This window comes from Coregonus clupeaformis, chromosome 13 (genome assembly GCF_020615455.1).
Source record: "Coregonus clupeaformis isolate EN_2021a chromosome 13, ASM2061545v1, whole genome shotgun sequence".
Taxonomy (NCBI): Eukaryota; Metazoa; Chordata; class Actinopteri; order Salmoniformes; family Salmonidae; genus Coregonus; species Coregonus clupeaformis.
The window spans coordinates 29,443,081-29,459,537 of NC_059204.1; the positions used below are offsets into that span (position 1 = coordinate 29,443,081).

At 44.5% G+C, this 16,457-nt stretch overlaps 2 protein-coding genes across 2 annotated transcripts in view; both read right to left on the bottom strand.

Moving 5' to 3' along the window:
- The window catches only part of LOC121579216 (serine/threonine-protein kinase 10), a 59,801-nt gene extending 45,313 nt beyond the window's left edge, over positions 1–14,488 (bottom strand). The window contains exon 1 of the mRNA XM_045224479.1: positions 13,923–14,488. Coding sequence (XP_045080414.1) covers positions 13,923–14,081 — 159 coding nt within the window. The 5' untranslated portion in view covers positions 14,082–14,488. The remainder of the gene's footprint in view (positions 1–13,922) is intronic.
- Positions 14,489–15,246: 758 nt separating this feature from the next.
- On the bottom strand, positions 15,247–16,457 carry zmp:0000001268 (CYTL1 domain-containing protein). Its single transcript, XM_041895223.1, has 4 exons — positions 16,320–16,457; positions 16,179–16,223; positions 15,842–15,988; positions 15,247–15,392 (listed from the first exon to the last, which is right to left on the bottom strand). The coding sequence occupies exons 1-4, from the start codon at positions 16,371–16,373 to the stop codon at positions 15,324–15,326; spliced, it is 315 nt and encodes a 104-aa protein (XP_041751157.1). The 5' UTR covers positions 16,374–16,457; the 3' UTR covers positions 15,247–15,323.

Genomic DNA, 16,457 nt, shown 5'->3' on the forward strand with positions numbered 1-16,457 from the left:
AGACCAAAGATAACCCTGAAGGAGCTGCAAAGCGCCACAGCGGAGATTGGAGTATCTGTCCATAGGACCACTTTAAGCTGTACACTCAACAGAGCTGGGCTTTACGGATAAGTGGCCATAAAAAAGCCAATGCTTAAATAACAAAATAAGCAAACACGTTTGGTGTTCGCCAAAAGGCATGTGGGAGACTCCCCAAACATATGGAAGAAGGTACTCTGGTCAAATGAGACTAAAATTTAGCTTTTTGGCAATCATGGAAAACGCTACATCTGGCACAAACCCAACACCTCTCATCACCCCGAGAACACCGTCGTGGCAGCATCATGCTGTGGGGATGTTTTTCCCCATCGGCAGGGACTGAGAAACTGGTCAGAATTGAAGGAATGATGGATGGCGCTAAATACAGGGAAATAGTGAATAGTTATGCACGCTCAAGTTCTGTTTGTGCCTTGTTTCTTTCACAATAAAAAAAGATTTTGCATCTTCAAAGTGGTAGGCATGTTGTGTAAATCAAATGATACAAACCCCCCTCAAAAAAATCAATTTTAATTCCAGGTTGTAAGGCAACAAAATAGGAAAAATGCCAAGGGGATGAATACTTTCGCAAGCCACTGTATCTGGGCCACCGCCCACCCAGTGAATTCCTCTGTGTGTGTGTGTGTGCGTGTGTCTGTGCGCGCAAGACTTTCATGAAAAGAAACCTTAATCAAAACCCAGAGACAAAAACTCTGACAAACACAAGAGTCTAATAAATGTTTTACTTAACTGCTTAAAAGCACAAAAGGAAAGGAACCTCCATACCCTGTAAGAGCGAAGAAGGAGGAACCACTGTAGCCATGTAGTCAGCCAGCCCATCCATCCACATTGACAAGGCACTACAAATTAGTTAGAAACACTATAACAGATTGTACTAGATTTTGTACATGTCCCCAACTGCATGATAAACAAGCATCAAAACAGGAGGGTGAGTAAGTGGTGACCACTTGTCATCGTTATAGTTCTGAGAATGAATAAATCTAGGTTAAAAAGTTGTATTCTGGGAAAGGTGTGTGGTCACTACATAATACTGTGTGAGTGAGTCAATGAGAGAGCAGAGAGAGAGAGCACAGACTGAGACTAAAGACTGATCAAGGACAAGTCAGACAAAATACAAAAGATACAAGAGAGCGAAAAAAAACTAAACAGAGGAAGGACATCCTGAGTTAACAATGGGAGGAAAACAGGCAAAAGTCAGAGATAGATATAGAGGTATCTGTCTATCTGCCTATATCCATCTGCAGTACCAGTCAAAAGTTTAGACACCTACTCATTCCAGGGTTTTTCTTCATTTTTACTATTTTCTACATTGTAGAATAATAGTGAAGACATCAAAACTAGGAAATAACACATGGAATCATGTAGTAACCAAAAAAGTGTTAAACAAATCAATATGTATTTTATATTTGAGATTCTTCAAATAGCCACCCTGTGCCTTGATGACAGCTTTGCACACATGGCATTCTCTCAACCAGCTTCACCTGGAATGCTTTTCCAACAGTCTTGAAGGAGTTACCACATATGCTGAGCACTTGTTGGCTGCTTTTCCTTCATTCTGCGTCCGACTCATCCCAAACCATCTCAATTGGGTTGAGTTCGGAGGATTGTGAAGGCCAGGTCATCTGATGCAGCACTACATCACTCTCCTTCTTGGTAAAATAGCCCTTACACAGCCTGGAGGTGTGTTGGGTCAATGTCCTGTTGAAAAACAAATGATAGTCCCACTAAGCCCAAACCAGATGGGATGGCGTATCACTGCAGAATGCTGTGGTAGCCATGCTGGTTAAGTGTGCCTTGAATTCTAAATAAATCACAGACAGTGTCACCAGCAAAGCACCCCCACACCATAACACCTCCTCCTCCATGCTTTAAGGTGGGAACCACACATGCGGAGATCATCCGTTCACCTATACCGCGTCTCACAAAGCCATGGCGGTTGGAACCAAAAATCTCAAATTTGGACTGCAGACCAAAGGACAAATTTCCCCCGGTTTAATGTCCATTGCTCGTGTTTCTTGGCCCAAGCAAGTCTATTCTTCTTATTGGTGTCCTTTAGTAGTGGTTTCTTTGCAGCAATTCGACCATGAAGACCTGATTCACGCCTCTGAACAGTTGATGTTGAGATGTGTCTGTTACTTGAACTCTATGAAGCATTTATTTGGGCTGCAATTTCTGAAGCTGGTAACTTATCCTCTGCAGCAGATGTAACTTTGGGTCTTCCATTGCTGTGGCGGTCCTCATGAGAGCTAGTTTCATCATAGCGCTTGATGGTTTTTGCCACTACACTTGAAGAAACTTTCAAAGTTCCTGACATTTCCCGTATTGACTGACCTTCATGTCTTAAAGTAATGATGGACTGTCGTTTCTCTTTGCTTATTTGAGCTTTTCTTGCCATAATATGGACTTGGTCTTTTACCAAATAGGGTTATCTTCTGTATACCCCCCATACCTTGTCCCAACACAACTGATTGGCTCAAACGCATTAAGAAGGAAAGAAATTCCACAAATTAACTTTTAAGAAGGCACACCTGTTATCTCATGAAGCTGGTTGATTTTTGCATTTTTTTTGCAGTTCGTTCCAGTCATTAGCAGCAGAGAACTGGAAGGATTGGCGGCCAAAGGAGGTGTTGGCTTTGGGGATGACCAGTGAGATATACCTGCTGGAGCGCATACTACGGGTGGTTGTTGCTATGGTGACCAATTAGCTAAGATAAGGCAGGGATTTGCCTAGCAGAGATTTATAGATGACCTGGAGCCAGTGGGATTGGCGACGAATATGTAGTGAGGGCCAGCCAACGAGAGCGTACAGGTCACAATGGTGGGTAGTATATGGGGCTTTGGTGACAAAATAGATGGCACTGTGATAGACTACATCCAATTTGCTGAATAGAGTGTTGGAGGCTATTTTGTAAATGACGTCGCCGAACTCAAGGATCGGTAGGATAGTCAGTTTTACGAGGGCATGTTTGGCAGCATGAGTGAAGGAGGCTTTGTTGCGAAATAGGAAGCCGATTCTAGATTTAACTTTGGTGTGAATCTGGAAGGAGAGTTTACAGTCTAACCAGACACCTAGGTATTTGTAGTTGTCCACATATTCTATGTCAGACCCGCCAAGAGTAGTGATTCTAGTCGGGCGGGCGGGTGCAAGCAGCGTTCGATTGAAGAGCATGCATTTAGTTTTACTAGCGTTTAAGAGCAGTTGGAGGCTACGGAAGGAGTGTTGTATGGCATTGAAGCTCGTTTGGAGGTCTGTTAACACAGTGTCCAATGAAGGGCTAGATGTATACAAAATGGTGTCGTCTGCGTAGAGGTGGATCTGAGAGTCACCAGCAGCAAGAGCGACATCATTGATATACACAGAGAATAGAGTCGGCCTGAGAATTGAACCCTGTGGCACCCCCATAGAGACTGCCAGAGGTCCAGACAACAGGCCCTCCGATTTGACACATTGAACTCTATCTGAGAAGTAGTTATTGAACCAGGCGAGGCAGTCATTTGTAAAACCAAGGCTATTTAGTCGGCTAATAAGAATGCGGTGATTGACAGAGTCGAAAGCCTTGGCCAGGTCGATGAAGATGGCTGCACAGTACTGTCTTTTGTTAACTTGGCTTTCAAATACTTTCGAAAGGCAGGGCAGGATGGATATAGGTCTGTAACAGTTTGGATCTAAAGTGTCACCCCCTTTGAAGAGGGGGATGTCCGCGGCAGCTTTCCAATCTCTGGGGATCTCAGATTATACGAAAGAGAGGTTGAACAGGTTAGTAACAGTGGTTGCTACAATTTCGGCGGCTAATTTTAGCAAGAAATGGTCCAGATTGTCTAGCCCAGCTGATTTGTAGGGGTCCAGAATTTGCAGCTCTTTCAGAACATCAGCTATCTGAATTTGGGTGAAGGAGAAGCGGGGGGGGCATGGGCAAGTTGCAGCGGAGGGTGCAGAGCTGGTGGCCGAGGTAGGGGTAGCCAGGTGGAAAGCATGGCCAGCCGTAGCAAAATGCTTATTGAAATTCTCGATTATCGTAGATTTATCAGTGGTGACAGTGTTTCCTAGCCTCAGTGCAGTGGGCAGCTGGGAGGAGGTGCTCTTATTCTCCATGGACTTTACAGTGTCCCAAAACTTTTTGGAGTTAGTGCTACAGGACGCAAATTTCTGTTTGAAAAAGCTAGCCTTTTCTTTCCTAACTGATTGTGTATATTTATTCCTGACTTCCCTGAAAAGTTGCATATCGCGGGGGCTGTTTGATGCTAATGCAGTACGCCACAGGATGTTTTTGTGCTGGTCAAGGGCAGTCAAGCCTGGGGTGAACCAGGGGCTATATCTGTTCTTAGTTCTGCATTTTTTGAATGGGTGGTGGACCATTCTTGATACACACGGGAAACAGTTGAAAAAAAACAGCAGCGTTGCAGTTCTTGACACAAACTGGTGCGCCTTGCACCTACTACCATCGTTCAAAGGCACTTAAATCTTTTGTCTTGCCCATTCACCCTCTGAATGGCACACATACACAATCCATGTCTCAATTGTATCAAGGCTTAAAAATCCTTCTTTAACCTGTCTCCTCCCCTTCATCTAAACTGATAGTTTTGAGCAAGTGAGTGAGTGAATGAGGATAGCTCATGCTACTCCCAATGATCTGGAGATGCGAGGCTGCAGACTAAACAGCCTGGTGGGGTCCAATGCCTGAGGGGGCTGTGGGAAAACATCTGGGTAAACAGTGCAGCCACGCATACGCATGGAGACACTGGCCGACCATAGTTACAACCCTGAAGGTTCCCAAAGATGGAATAACTCCAGGGCCTTTTTTTAAATGAGGACTCAGAGTTTTTCCTGGTGAGGTCACATGGTTAGGAAACCTAACCTTTGCATACTGCGTGTGACTGGAGAGACATGATAGTGTATCTGACAATGCGTCGCAGAGCATTTGCATTTCATCACCACCTCCAGGAAACGGCTCTGCTCCCACCACGGAAACCCCCATCTCCGAGTCAACAGGGGGCCACGTTAGGTCACAAGTCCTCTGTAGCTCAATTGGTAGAGCATGGCGCTTGTAACGCCAGGGTAGTAGGTTCGATCCACGGGACCACCCATACGTAAAAATGTATGCACACATGACTGTAAGTCGCTTTGGATAAAAGCGTCTGCTAAATGGCATATTATTATTATTATTATAAGTCCCGCTTAACGAGTCTGCATAACCAAGCTCACTAACCCCGAACTCGCTCTTTGCACCCCTCTCTCCATCCCTTTCTCTCACTCTCTCTTTATCACATTCTGAGGCTTGGAGAGAGGTGCAGCAGTGCTCATGCCTGACTGGGAGTCATTACCTCTTTTCCGCTTGTGTCTAGTCTGCCTTGTAAAAGGCCAATCCCCCGCCCTGCTCTGCAGCTCAGTGGGAACACGACCCAGGAATGTGATTCTGGGCTTCAGTTAAGTTGGGGGGTGGAGAGACGGAAAGAGAGAGAGAGCAGAGCATCTTCCCATCTGTAAATCTGTCTGTCTGTGGGGGAGGGAAGGGGCTGTACTGTACACAGAGGAAATGACACTGAAACGCCTCATTGTGCCTCACAAGGGAGCGCAGACTTCCTGGAAGGCATAAAAGGGTCTGCAGTCTCTCCACTAGAAGAGGAGGAGTGAGGAGGAGGAAGGGTGAGGAGGAGTGAGGAGGAAGGGTGAGGAGGAGTGAGGAGGGAGGAGGAGGAAGGGTGAGGAGGAGTGGGAGGGGTGCTGGGTGAGGATGGAGCTCTGTAATCACACTAACCCTAATTATACTAACAGAAAGCAAAACTGGCTCACAACACCACCTCCTCTCCAATATCACAGCAGAGAAGAACAAAGCAGTGCTCGCTCTAACCCAATCATCCCACTGAGGAACAAAACTACTGTTCTGTGGTTTGTTTTGCCCGACATTTGCATGGATGTCAGGGATGACCAACCGTCGCAGGCCCCTCTCCTTTGCAATAGCCCACCTGTCTGTGACCGCCTGCCTGCCTGTCTGTGACCGCCTGCCTGCCTGCCTGCGACCGCCTGCCTGCCTGCCTGCGACCGCCTGCCTGCCTGCGACCGCCTGTCTGCCTGCCTGCCTGCCTGCGACCGCCTGTCTGCCTGCCTGCCTGCCTGCGACTGCCTGTCTGCCTGCCTGCCTGCCTGCGACCGCCTGTCTGCCTGCCTGCCTGCGACCGCCTGTCTGCCTGCCTGCCTGCCTGCCACCGCCTGTCTGCCACCGCCTGTCTGCCTGCGACCGCCTGTCTGCCTGCCTGTCTGCGACCGCCTGTCTGTGACCGCCTGTCTGCCTGCCTGTCTGTGACCGCCTGCCTGCCTGCCTGTGACCACCCGTCTGCCTGCCTGCCTGTCTGTCTGTCTGCATCCCTTCATGGGAGAAGTCGCTCGTCCTCTCCCTGCAAAAATAAACACCCGTGCTCCACAAAGGGGCAAAGAGGTTAAAGCAGTAAAACGAGGGATCAGCTTATTCTCTCCTGTCTCTGGGATATGTGGTGGTGAGCACACACACACAGCCTGAGATCCAGTGGAGTGACGGTTCACTGGGAGGATTACTACACCTGGCTGTGAGAGGAGAGGAGCAGACACACTGGGCTCAGTGGGTGGTGTGTCTCTGCTCTCTGCTGCTGCTGGCACAGCCTCCTTGGGCCAATCACTTCCGGGATGACAGCAGCGTACAGTACCCATGAAGCGGTGACACTAATCCCATCCCCAGCCCATCTCTAGAGAATGTGTGTGCTTAACCTTTGCCCTGGCGTTAAGATGTACAACCCTGAACATTTCTCTTAACAGGAATGTCATGTCTACAATTCTTGTTAACATTGGGCAGCCTAGTAAATCCCTCTGAAGATGACTCAAATCGACTTCTCATTATGACAAATGAAAAAGACGTCTCATTATGACAAATGAAAAAGACGTCTCAGGCAGCTTTGGGTCCTGGGAACACCAGGCATGTGCGTTTGATTCTCGTATGAGAAGCATATCAAGTCCAGCTAATGCAGGGATTGGCAACTTTAATGTGGGTGGGCGCAAAAAAAAAAGAAAAATGAGGGGCCGCAGTGGCTCGTGGGTATGTGTACCCACATCCATACACATCCATTAGTGTTAATTGCTACTGTTATGTTGCTGCTGAGCATAGATGATGCATCCCAAATGGCACCCTATTCCCTTTATAGTGCACTACTTTTGACCAGGACCCACAGTGTACTGCACTATATAGAAAATAAATCAATACCGTTGCTTTATCGCAATATTATTTTGGACGATATTGTATAGATACTTTGACTCAAAGTATCGACTTGTAAAAAAAAAAGTATGGGGTTTTTGAGAGCTCGCGCTATGTACTTGCAGAGGAATCATTGTACAATTTCCGGGCCATCACGGTTTTTCAACATGGCATGTTGTAGTCTGGTTCTAGATATGCCATCAGGGAATTGAAGCCAACATCCTCTACCATTGACAATGGCTGCATATCAACTGCAATCATTTCTGTAATCAGCGCTGTGATTTTCTCACTCTGTCACTTATCGCACTTCTTTTGTGTGAAGCTGTCTAATGTCTGTTGTTGGGGGACTGCGCTGCTGCCAGCAATGATTTGGGTCTCACGGTGCATCCCTTTCATATGGTTAAGCATTGCACCTGTACTATCATTACTGTACCTCAATTCCACCTTGCAAAGTTTGCATTTCACCACCTTCTCAAGTAACGTCTCAAAGTATTGCCATACAGGACTCCGCTGCTGTCGCTGGCCTTTCTACGCCATGTTTCCAAGACAATGATGTGCGGAGCGCTTTATATCCATGGAAAAGAATTGGAAAGATACATCTCCTCTTACTAACATTACAGTATTGTTGCGTTAGGTATTTGTAAAAATATATATAATAATCCCTTGAGGATAGGAACCTCAAAAAAGTCAATTCAAATCACATTTTATTGCTCACACACACATATTTAGCAGATGTTATTGCGGGTGTAGCGAAATGCTTGTTTTCCTAGTTCCAACAGTGCAGTAGTATCTAACAATTCACAACAACACACACAAATCTAAAACAATGGAATTAAGAAATATATAAATATTAGGAGGAGCAATGTCGGCGTGGCATTGAACCTGTTAGTGATCCCTTAGTTGACAGTGTTGTGCTGTCTACCTGCCTGTTCTCTTTCTCGTTTTACATAAGCTGAGGATTATACAGGGTTCAATTCTTACTGTACTGTAGCTTTATTTACAGTTGTTCAACATGGGTGTAGGACACAGCGCAGAGATGTTCAAACGTTGAACCCCAAGAGGAACAGTGCTGCTGTCTGTGAGGATGTGGTAGTGTCGCTGTTTGGTGTTGTGAAAGGGTTCAGGCTCAAAACAGTGAAGAATTCGCTGCAGCACGTCTCTTAGGATAGGTTTTGAACATAGAGCTGTCGAGTCAATACAGATGGAGGATTATTATTTATAAATGTGTCACCTAACTTGATAAAAACGAGAAACATGGTGCTTTGATAGACTGCACAAAAGGCATGTGTTGTTTGATTACTTTAGCAGTGCTGTTACATCATGTATTGTACTTTGCCTCTGATATAGGCTAGCGTCAATATATTTCAGAAGCCAGTAAATCAGTTATGACTAGTTACAGTTGAAGTTGGAAGTTTACATACACTTAGGTTGGAGTCATTAAAACTCGTTTTTCAACCACTCCACACATTTCTTGTTAACAAACTATAGTTTTGGCAAGTCGTTTGGACATCTACTTTGTGCATGACACAAGTAAGGTTTCCAACAATTGTTTACAGACAGATTATTTCACTTAATCACAATTCCAGTGGGTCAGAAGTTAACATACACTAAGTTGACTTTGCCTTTAAACAGCTTGGAAAATTCCAGAAAATGATGTCATGGCTTTAGAAGCTTCTGATAGGCTAATTGACACCATTTGAGTCAATTGGAGGTGTACCTGTGGATGTATTTCAAGGCCTACCTTCAAACTCAGTGCCTCTTTGCTTGACATGGGAAAATCAAAAGAAATCAGCCAAGACCTCAGAAAAATAATTGTAGACTTCCACAAGTCTGGTTCAGCCTTGGGAGCAATTTCCAAACGCCTGAAGGTACCACGTTCATCTGTACAAATAATAGTATGCAAGTATAAACACCATGGGACCACGCAGCCGTAATACCGCTCAAGAAGGAGACGTGTTCCGTCTCCTAGAGATGAACATACTTTGGTGCGAAAAGGCAAATCAGTCCCAGAACAACAGCAAAGGACCTTGTGACGATGCTGGAGGAAACAGGTACAAAAGTATCTATATCCACAGTAAAACTAGTCCTATATCGACATAACCTGAAAGGCCGCTCACCAAGGAAGAAGCCACTGCTCCAAAACCGCCATAGAAAAGCCAGACTACGGTTTGCAACTGCACATGGGGATAAAGATTGTACTTTTTGGAGAAATGTCCTCTGGTCTGATGAAACAAAAATAGAACTGTTTGGCCATAATGACCATTGTTATGTTTGGAGGAAAAAGGGGGTGACTTGCAAGCCGAAGAACACCATCCCAACTGTGAAGCACGGGGGTGGCAGCATCATGCTGTGGGGGTGCTTTGCTGCAGGAGGGACTGGTGCACTTCACAAAATAGATGGCATCATGAGGAAGGAAAATTATGTGGATATATTGAAGCAACATCTCAAGACATCAGTCAGGAAGTTAAAGCTTGGTCGCAAATGGGTCTTCCAAATGGACAATGACCCCAAGCATACTTCCACAGTTGTGGCAAAATGGCTTAAGGACAACAAAGTCAAGGTATTAGAGTGGCCATCACAAAGCCCTGACCTCAATAGAAAATTTCCTATAGAAAATGTGTGGGCAGAACTGAAAAGGCGTGTGCGAGCAAGGAGGCCTACAAACCTGACTCAGTTACACCAGCACTGTCAGGAGTAATGGGCCAAAATTCACCCAACTTATTGTGGGAAGCTACCCGAAACGTTTGACCCAAGTTAAACAATTTAAAGGTAATGCTACCAAATACTAATAGAGTGTATGTGAACTTCTGACCCACTGGGAATGTGATGAAATAAATACATCTGAAAGAAATCATTCTCTCTACTATTATTCTGACATTTCACATTCTTAAAATAAAGTGGTGATCCTAACTGACCTAAGACAGTAAATTTTTACTTGTATTAAATGTCAGGAATTGTGAAAAACTGAGTTTAAATGTATTTGGCTAAGGTGTATGTAAACTTCCGACTTCAACTGTAACTCATGATGTTCTCACAAAACACTCCTCCCTCGCCCACACTCCATCTCAGACAGTCACCAAGGCAACCTGCCACAGACATACCGACAGGGGGCTGAGAAGTCATGGGGGACGGGCCTCTACATGAGAGCTTGGTGAGTGAGAGAGCGTCACAAAGGAGCATGCTGTCCACACCCACCTAGCAGAACCTTTATCAGCCAGGCCGGCCACAACTGGGCCCCACAGATTACCAGCCCTGGAGCGCTGATGTGCTATCACCACAACACCCTATTCTCTATATAGTGCACTAGCACTTTGTGGTCAAAAGCAGTGCACTACATAGGGAGTAAGGTGCCATTTGGGAAGCATCCCTCGGGTAATGCTAGGCTAACTAACGCAACTTACAGTATAGTACCAAGCAGCAGCAGCGGCACATGTCCCATTAATAAGTAAAGGGAACCTTTCGGCACTTGTGCTTAAGGGTTTGGCAGCGGCCGTACAGATAAAAAAAAAACATCCTGTGACACACGGGTCAGCAGGAAGTGGGACATTCTCCCGTCTCAGCAATAGCCTATATGTGCGGAGATTTATGTACCTCGGCTCTAGTCTAGTCATGGCTGTCTGTAGCCTTGGGAAATCTTTGATCTCAGGAGTGATCACGTCGATGCAAACTGGACAGTTTTAAGAGTAATAGTTGAGGGCTCCCTCCTCCCGGTTGGTTCAGGCAGACTAGATACAGACACCTGGATACTGTTCCCAGAGCAGCTTTAAATTAACTACTGATGCGTGACAGTGACTACGATGTCCTCCTTACCATCTGGTGACAGTGACATTGACAGGCCAATGGGGCCATTAACCTGAGCATGATACAGTGATAACCCCAGGACACGGAAAACCTGAGAGCATGTCAACAAAGTCCTGTTGTTTACCCCGATGTGTACAGCCAACACAGATCATGAGGCCAGCGGCCCCTCAGATATTCTTCTCCAATAGGTTTTGAGAAGGAGGTGAGAAGAGAGGATGTGAGGAATCATTGAGGAATCATTGAGGAATCTAGGATTCGTTGCGAAAGAGCCTAAGTCTCCTCACTGTGGACGGAGCCCCGAAACCCCTTCTCTTCCCACAGACCGATTAGTCAGTAGCCTGATGGGCATACAGGAAGTGCTTCCATCACTCTCCCGGCCCACAGCTTCCCTCCTGACCCTGACTCCTCCGCATGCACTCCAGGACAGCCAAACTGTATGGGCCTGGAGATCACATGTAGCCAGGGAGGAAGGATGTAGAGACTGTCACGTTTCCATTGTAAGTGTTGAAATTCCAAAGATTCCTTGTAGTTTACTCAATTTTATTCTCAGTCCTGAAGGGTAAGGAAAAATTCAGTATTTTCCAGACTGACAACTGCTTATTCAATAGCCACTGTCAAGGTATACCTGCTACTTCAGGAGGTATATTTAGGTGTGGGCGTTAACTGAAGGCATATTTTATTTATATCAGGGTGGCTCCATGTTATTTTTCCTCTCAGTGTCATCAGTGAAATGCCACATGGTGTTCACTCACATGCCGGTTCAGAAGGTATGAGTGGGTGCACTGTGCCCTGGCCCAGCCTCACTTCTTCCACTGGCCCCCAAAGTCAAAAGGCACTCACTGTACTACACTGGGCACGAGCAAATACTTCTCCTGCCATGTCGCAATGTGGGGGCTAAAAGATCCAGATTAAATAGCGATCCTAACCCAAAACTACAGTTGAGTTTGGACGACGCAAACAGGGAAGGCTAATAGTGGGGATCCAAATGGAGCCCAGTTAGGACAACAGGAGTTGATCTGTCTGTATTGGGGCATTTTGTTTGTTTAGTTTATTAATTCGACCATTTAAAAAAAGAAGCACACATAAAAAAGCCATACATGACATGAGTAAAATCATGAGGATAATACACAATAAAAGCACTTATTTCCATTGTGGTCCTCTTGAGACAAGATGGCTAGGCCAGATCCAACACGGTTGAACACAGTATGACAGAGAGATAATAAAACAAAAACAAAGAAGAAGAACATCTCTCATCATTGTGGTTACATCGTAGGGTACATTCACATGGGCACAGCAGACATCAAACAGTTTTTGACTTTATTTCTAAAAGCTGCCCCGAGAGGACAATGTTTTTATGGGCAGAGGGAACTCATTAGATCAGAGTGTGCTGCCCTTCAAAAGAAAGTAATCTCTTTCAAATGTCACAATAAGTGGTGAAAACAATCAGCACAAAAAAAACATTAGAAGATTATCATTCTAGTTGTAGTCTAGCGTCAAAATGATTATGAAGTCACAGTGATGAGCGGTGCCAGAGGTTAAATGTGCATTGAACTGTGCAAATCCAGCAACTCCCTACGGCGCGTCCCTCAGCACTTAACCAAATGTTCATGTATTCAAGACATTTCTCCTTCTGCCTACTGTCAATCCAAAGGTTCAGGGTGTGGTAAGTAACCATCTCTTACTCATGATGATACCGAAAACCCACATAACACTTATTCACATCAGAAAACGGAGTAAGCTACTTGTAGCACTGTCTTCACAGCTGGTGTTTTTCATATCTGAAAGAGGAGAGAGCTACTGGCAAGTGTACACCAACAGGAAACTAACAGATCACCTAGTTTACAGGAACTAGTAAGACCTGTAAGTAAATTCAATACTGAATACTGTAGGCATAAAACCTAAACAACCAAATAATTTAATTTGCTGACATGGAAACGTCTGGTCCAAGTCATCTGGTCCAAAGGTCAGCAGTCATACATCTGATGTCACAAGCATGGGTATTTATGATACGCTGTGTACTGACTCAATCAACATTACTTATTCAGCCTTTAACTCAACTTTTTTCTACGATCATGCTCATTTGCTTACTCAGATTAACTAAACACTTCACAAATGGGTTGGGTATGGCTACAGAAAGATCAGAATAAAGTCATTTTAAATGTCATTCAGAAATAGGGTACAGAATGTTGCAGGTACAGTATGCATTTCAAAGGCAGGTGAATGTCTCTGAAATTGCATAAATTTACCCCTATATTTGCATATACACTTTTTTCGCCTTGAGATTGATAAACCAAGTTGTTTGCGATGTATACATGACTGAACCGGTTTTGACAGATTGCCAGCCCAAATAAGTAAAATGCCATAATTGCCAGCGCAGCACATCTGTTTTCATATGACAGTGTGGTGCCTACAAATTATTTATAGGCTTGACAAATAAGCAGAGGACTTATCATGGGAGTCATACACCCCAAAAATCTGAGGGGGCACAGTCTGTGAGGATGGCTGGGGGGTGGACCGATGGGGACCTAGGCCTGACCATAAATTTGAGAATTTTGCTACTCTAACTTGATTGATTGCCTAAAATGACTTCTTGGTAGCTAGTTAGGAAGTTGGGAACCTATCTGGGCTTGCCAACTTCATAAAATTGCTAGGTGGCTAGTAATATTACATAGAAACAAAATATTTGAAAAACTTTAAATCTGATGATTGCCCCTGTGCTCCCTATGGGCTAGCAGATTAAACGCAAATGGAGTGGCGCCTATACTCAGTGCGCAACAACTTGCCTATGATCATCTCTTTGAAGTCATACAAAATTATATTATCCTCTAAACATATAGCCTATTGAAACAAACCCATAATGCTTACCTTGTAAACTTTTCCAAACGCTCCATCACCCAATTCTCCGATAATTTCCCATTGGTCATTGGGATTGATGTCTCGATGAACATGTTCATATTGTTTTGCCTTCTTTTTTATGTCAAAAGAAGACAAGCGAAGGATTTTGCTGAATTTAGCAAAAGCCATGGTTTCACCGCAAAATGTAATAAAACAAATTCAAAGCCAACTTTCTGAAGACAGCAATTATTTTGAGTCTCACTCAATCGTGTTGAACTAAAAAAGTATTCGGAGAAAAACTACCTGATCTCTAGAAGCACGCACCCAAAAAATTTCACACCTTTCACATAAGACAATAAGCGTCAGTTCATATCAGTCCACGCGTTGTCATACAACAACTTCATATTTCCATTTTCATTCACATGGCTTGTCCACTGCCACACCGCGACCACCTGCTACAGCAGAGTTACCGGGGATAAATTGTTGCTTCGCTGTAAAAAGACAGAAGCCCCACCTTTTCGCTCCCGCCGCCGTAATGGAAATGTCGTTTTACTATGTGCAGATCCTTTATGTTTACGCACGATATATGTAGTTGAACGAACTTCCCTTCTCATCTTAGATAGATGGGCGTGTAGTTTTTCAGTTGTCACCCATTTCATGTGGCCACTGACAGGTAATCAAAGATAGGACACAGTTTACACAGGCAGCCCAATTCTGCTATTTTTTACACTAATTGGTCTTTTGACCAATCACATCAGATCTTTTCACATCCGATCTTTTTCATAGCTGATTTTATTGGTTTGCCTGTCTAAACGCAGCCAATTCGATATTTTGGTGCACTCTACAGCCCACAAGCGCCACTAGGTGGCATTTAATCATAGTACTGGTGCATCAGCAGCACAAACTGTATGTTTATGGAGTGTTTCTGCTGCTGTCTTCTGGGACTTGCCATTATGTGGTCCCTTTGGTCGTTTTTACGCTATAATTCACAAGGCTATTTTATATTTCTCAGATGAATGATGAAGAAAAAAAGTTCTGCAGTCCAGAAAGTTACGTTTTGGGAAGTCAAATCACATCTGTAACGATGGATGACGGATCATATAGTGTATCATAGTAGGACGTCTTATTAAAATAATTGCAGCCCAAGAAGAAACAAAAAAGCACAACATTTAGGCTTCAACTCAAACCCATAGATAGCAAGCAGTCAAGGACATTAATGTAACATGAACATGTCGTCAATTTACTTTTATTTGTAGGCTAAGGCACTATTTTGTCATTTGTCACAGAAAACGTACAATGTCATTCAATCTATCGGAATTCCCCATTGCAGGGTTTTGCATTGTACACAGTAATATCCAATTATCTCCCTCTCTCTCCCTCTTTCTCTCCCTCTCTCCCTTCCTCCCTCCCTCCCATCAAACAGTGACATTATCATTTTAGGCTCCAGCTCATCGGTGGGCGGTCCAAGGCTGCACAGTCATCAGTGGTGAACACCAGCTCCTAAACACAGAGATATGAGGCCTGTGAGTTCCACTGCCCTAAAAGGAACCAGTAAAGTCTTCAACATGAGGGACATTTGGTAAATACAAAAGCTCAGTGCCAGGACTATGTCGCAACATGAGGACAGTTACATAACAAAGAGCATACAACTATTCTGTCATTTCAGAAGATATGAGAGTGCTGATTTTCTGAAAGGTCATTCAACTTTGTGCATTTCCTTGACCAAATACAGTAGAAAGGCAAAAAATCCCAGAGAACAGAATGTACTTTCAATCATTTGCATCATAAAACTCACTATTTTGACCCATAATAGTACTATCTTTATGTGTTAGTACTGAGCTTTGTTGTGGTTCTCTTCTGTTTCCCCATTCTGTTTCATCAAGTCTGATTGACAGGGAGCCTGGATCAAGGGCTAGTCTGTCTGTGGATGCTAGTCGTCGTTCTCTTACCCCGTGACACCTCTGGGACATGATCATGTGCAGTTGCCTGACCGCGAGACCCACCACCCGCACTTTCCTGGTGTAAGCACAGCGCCGCTCACGCAAGCCATCCACCAGAAAGATGTACTGCCTCATCTTCGGCATGATGCAAGTGTTCTGTCAAGATGAATATCATTTCTGTTCTTATGTTGCAGAGCAACGATCATAATGTGTAGAAATCAGTAATCTTTTTTTGGCAATCTCAACTTCAGGGAAATGTATTTAATTAAACAGACACAATACTGATTTCAAAAGTACACAGTGAAAACTGCAACAATACTTTCCACAATGCCATAGCCATACTTACATGTACATCTAGGTAGAGATGTGGGATGTGTGCCATGCAATGCCTCTGGAAAACACAGATTGAAGTTAGGCATTGGCAAAAGTGCAACGTGTCATACTCCACTGCAATCAGTGCTCACTCCCTCTATGATAAGTGACTTACAGTTTCAGGTTCCATCTTGATCATCGCTGCCTGATGGGTGAGGTCTCGAGCCATACTCAACACCTTGGTGTAGCATGTTGGTGGGTTAGGGTAGCATAGGACCAGTGCTACCAGTGAGAGTGCTAGTAGTGTGTGTCC

Coding starts and splice junctions, on each gene's coding strand:
- zmp:0000001268 (XM_041895223.1), bottom strand. CDS start 16,373: ATGGCTCGAGACCTCACCCATCAGGCAGCGATGATCAAGATGGAACCT. Junction 16,224..16,319: donor TCAAGATGGAACCTGAAACT/GTAAGTCACTTA, acceptor TGTGTTTTCCAG/AGGCATTGCATGGCACACAT. Junction 15,393..15,841: donor TGTCCCAGAGGTGTCACGGG/GTAAGAGAACGA, acceptor CTCTGTGTTTAG/GAGCTGGTGTTCACCACTGA.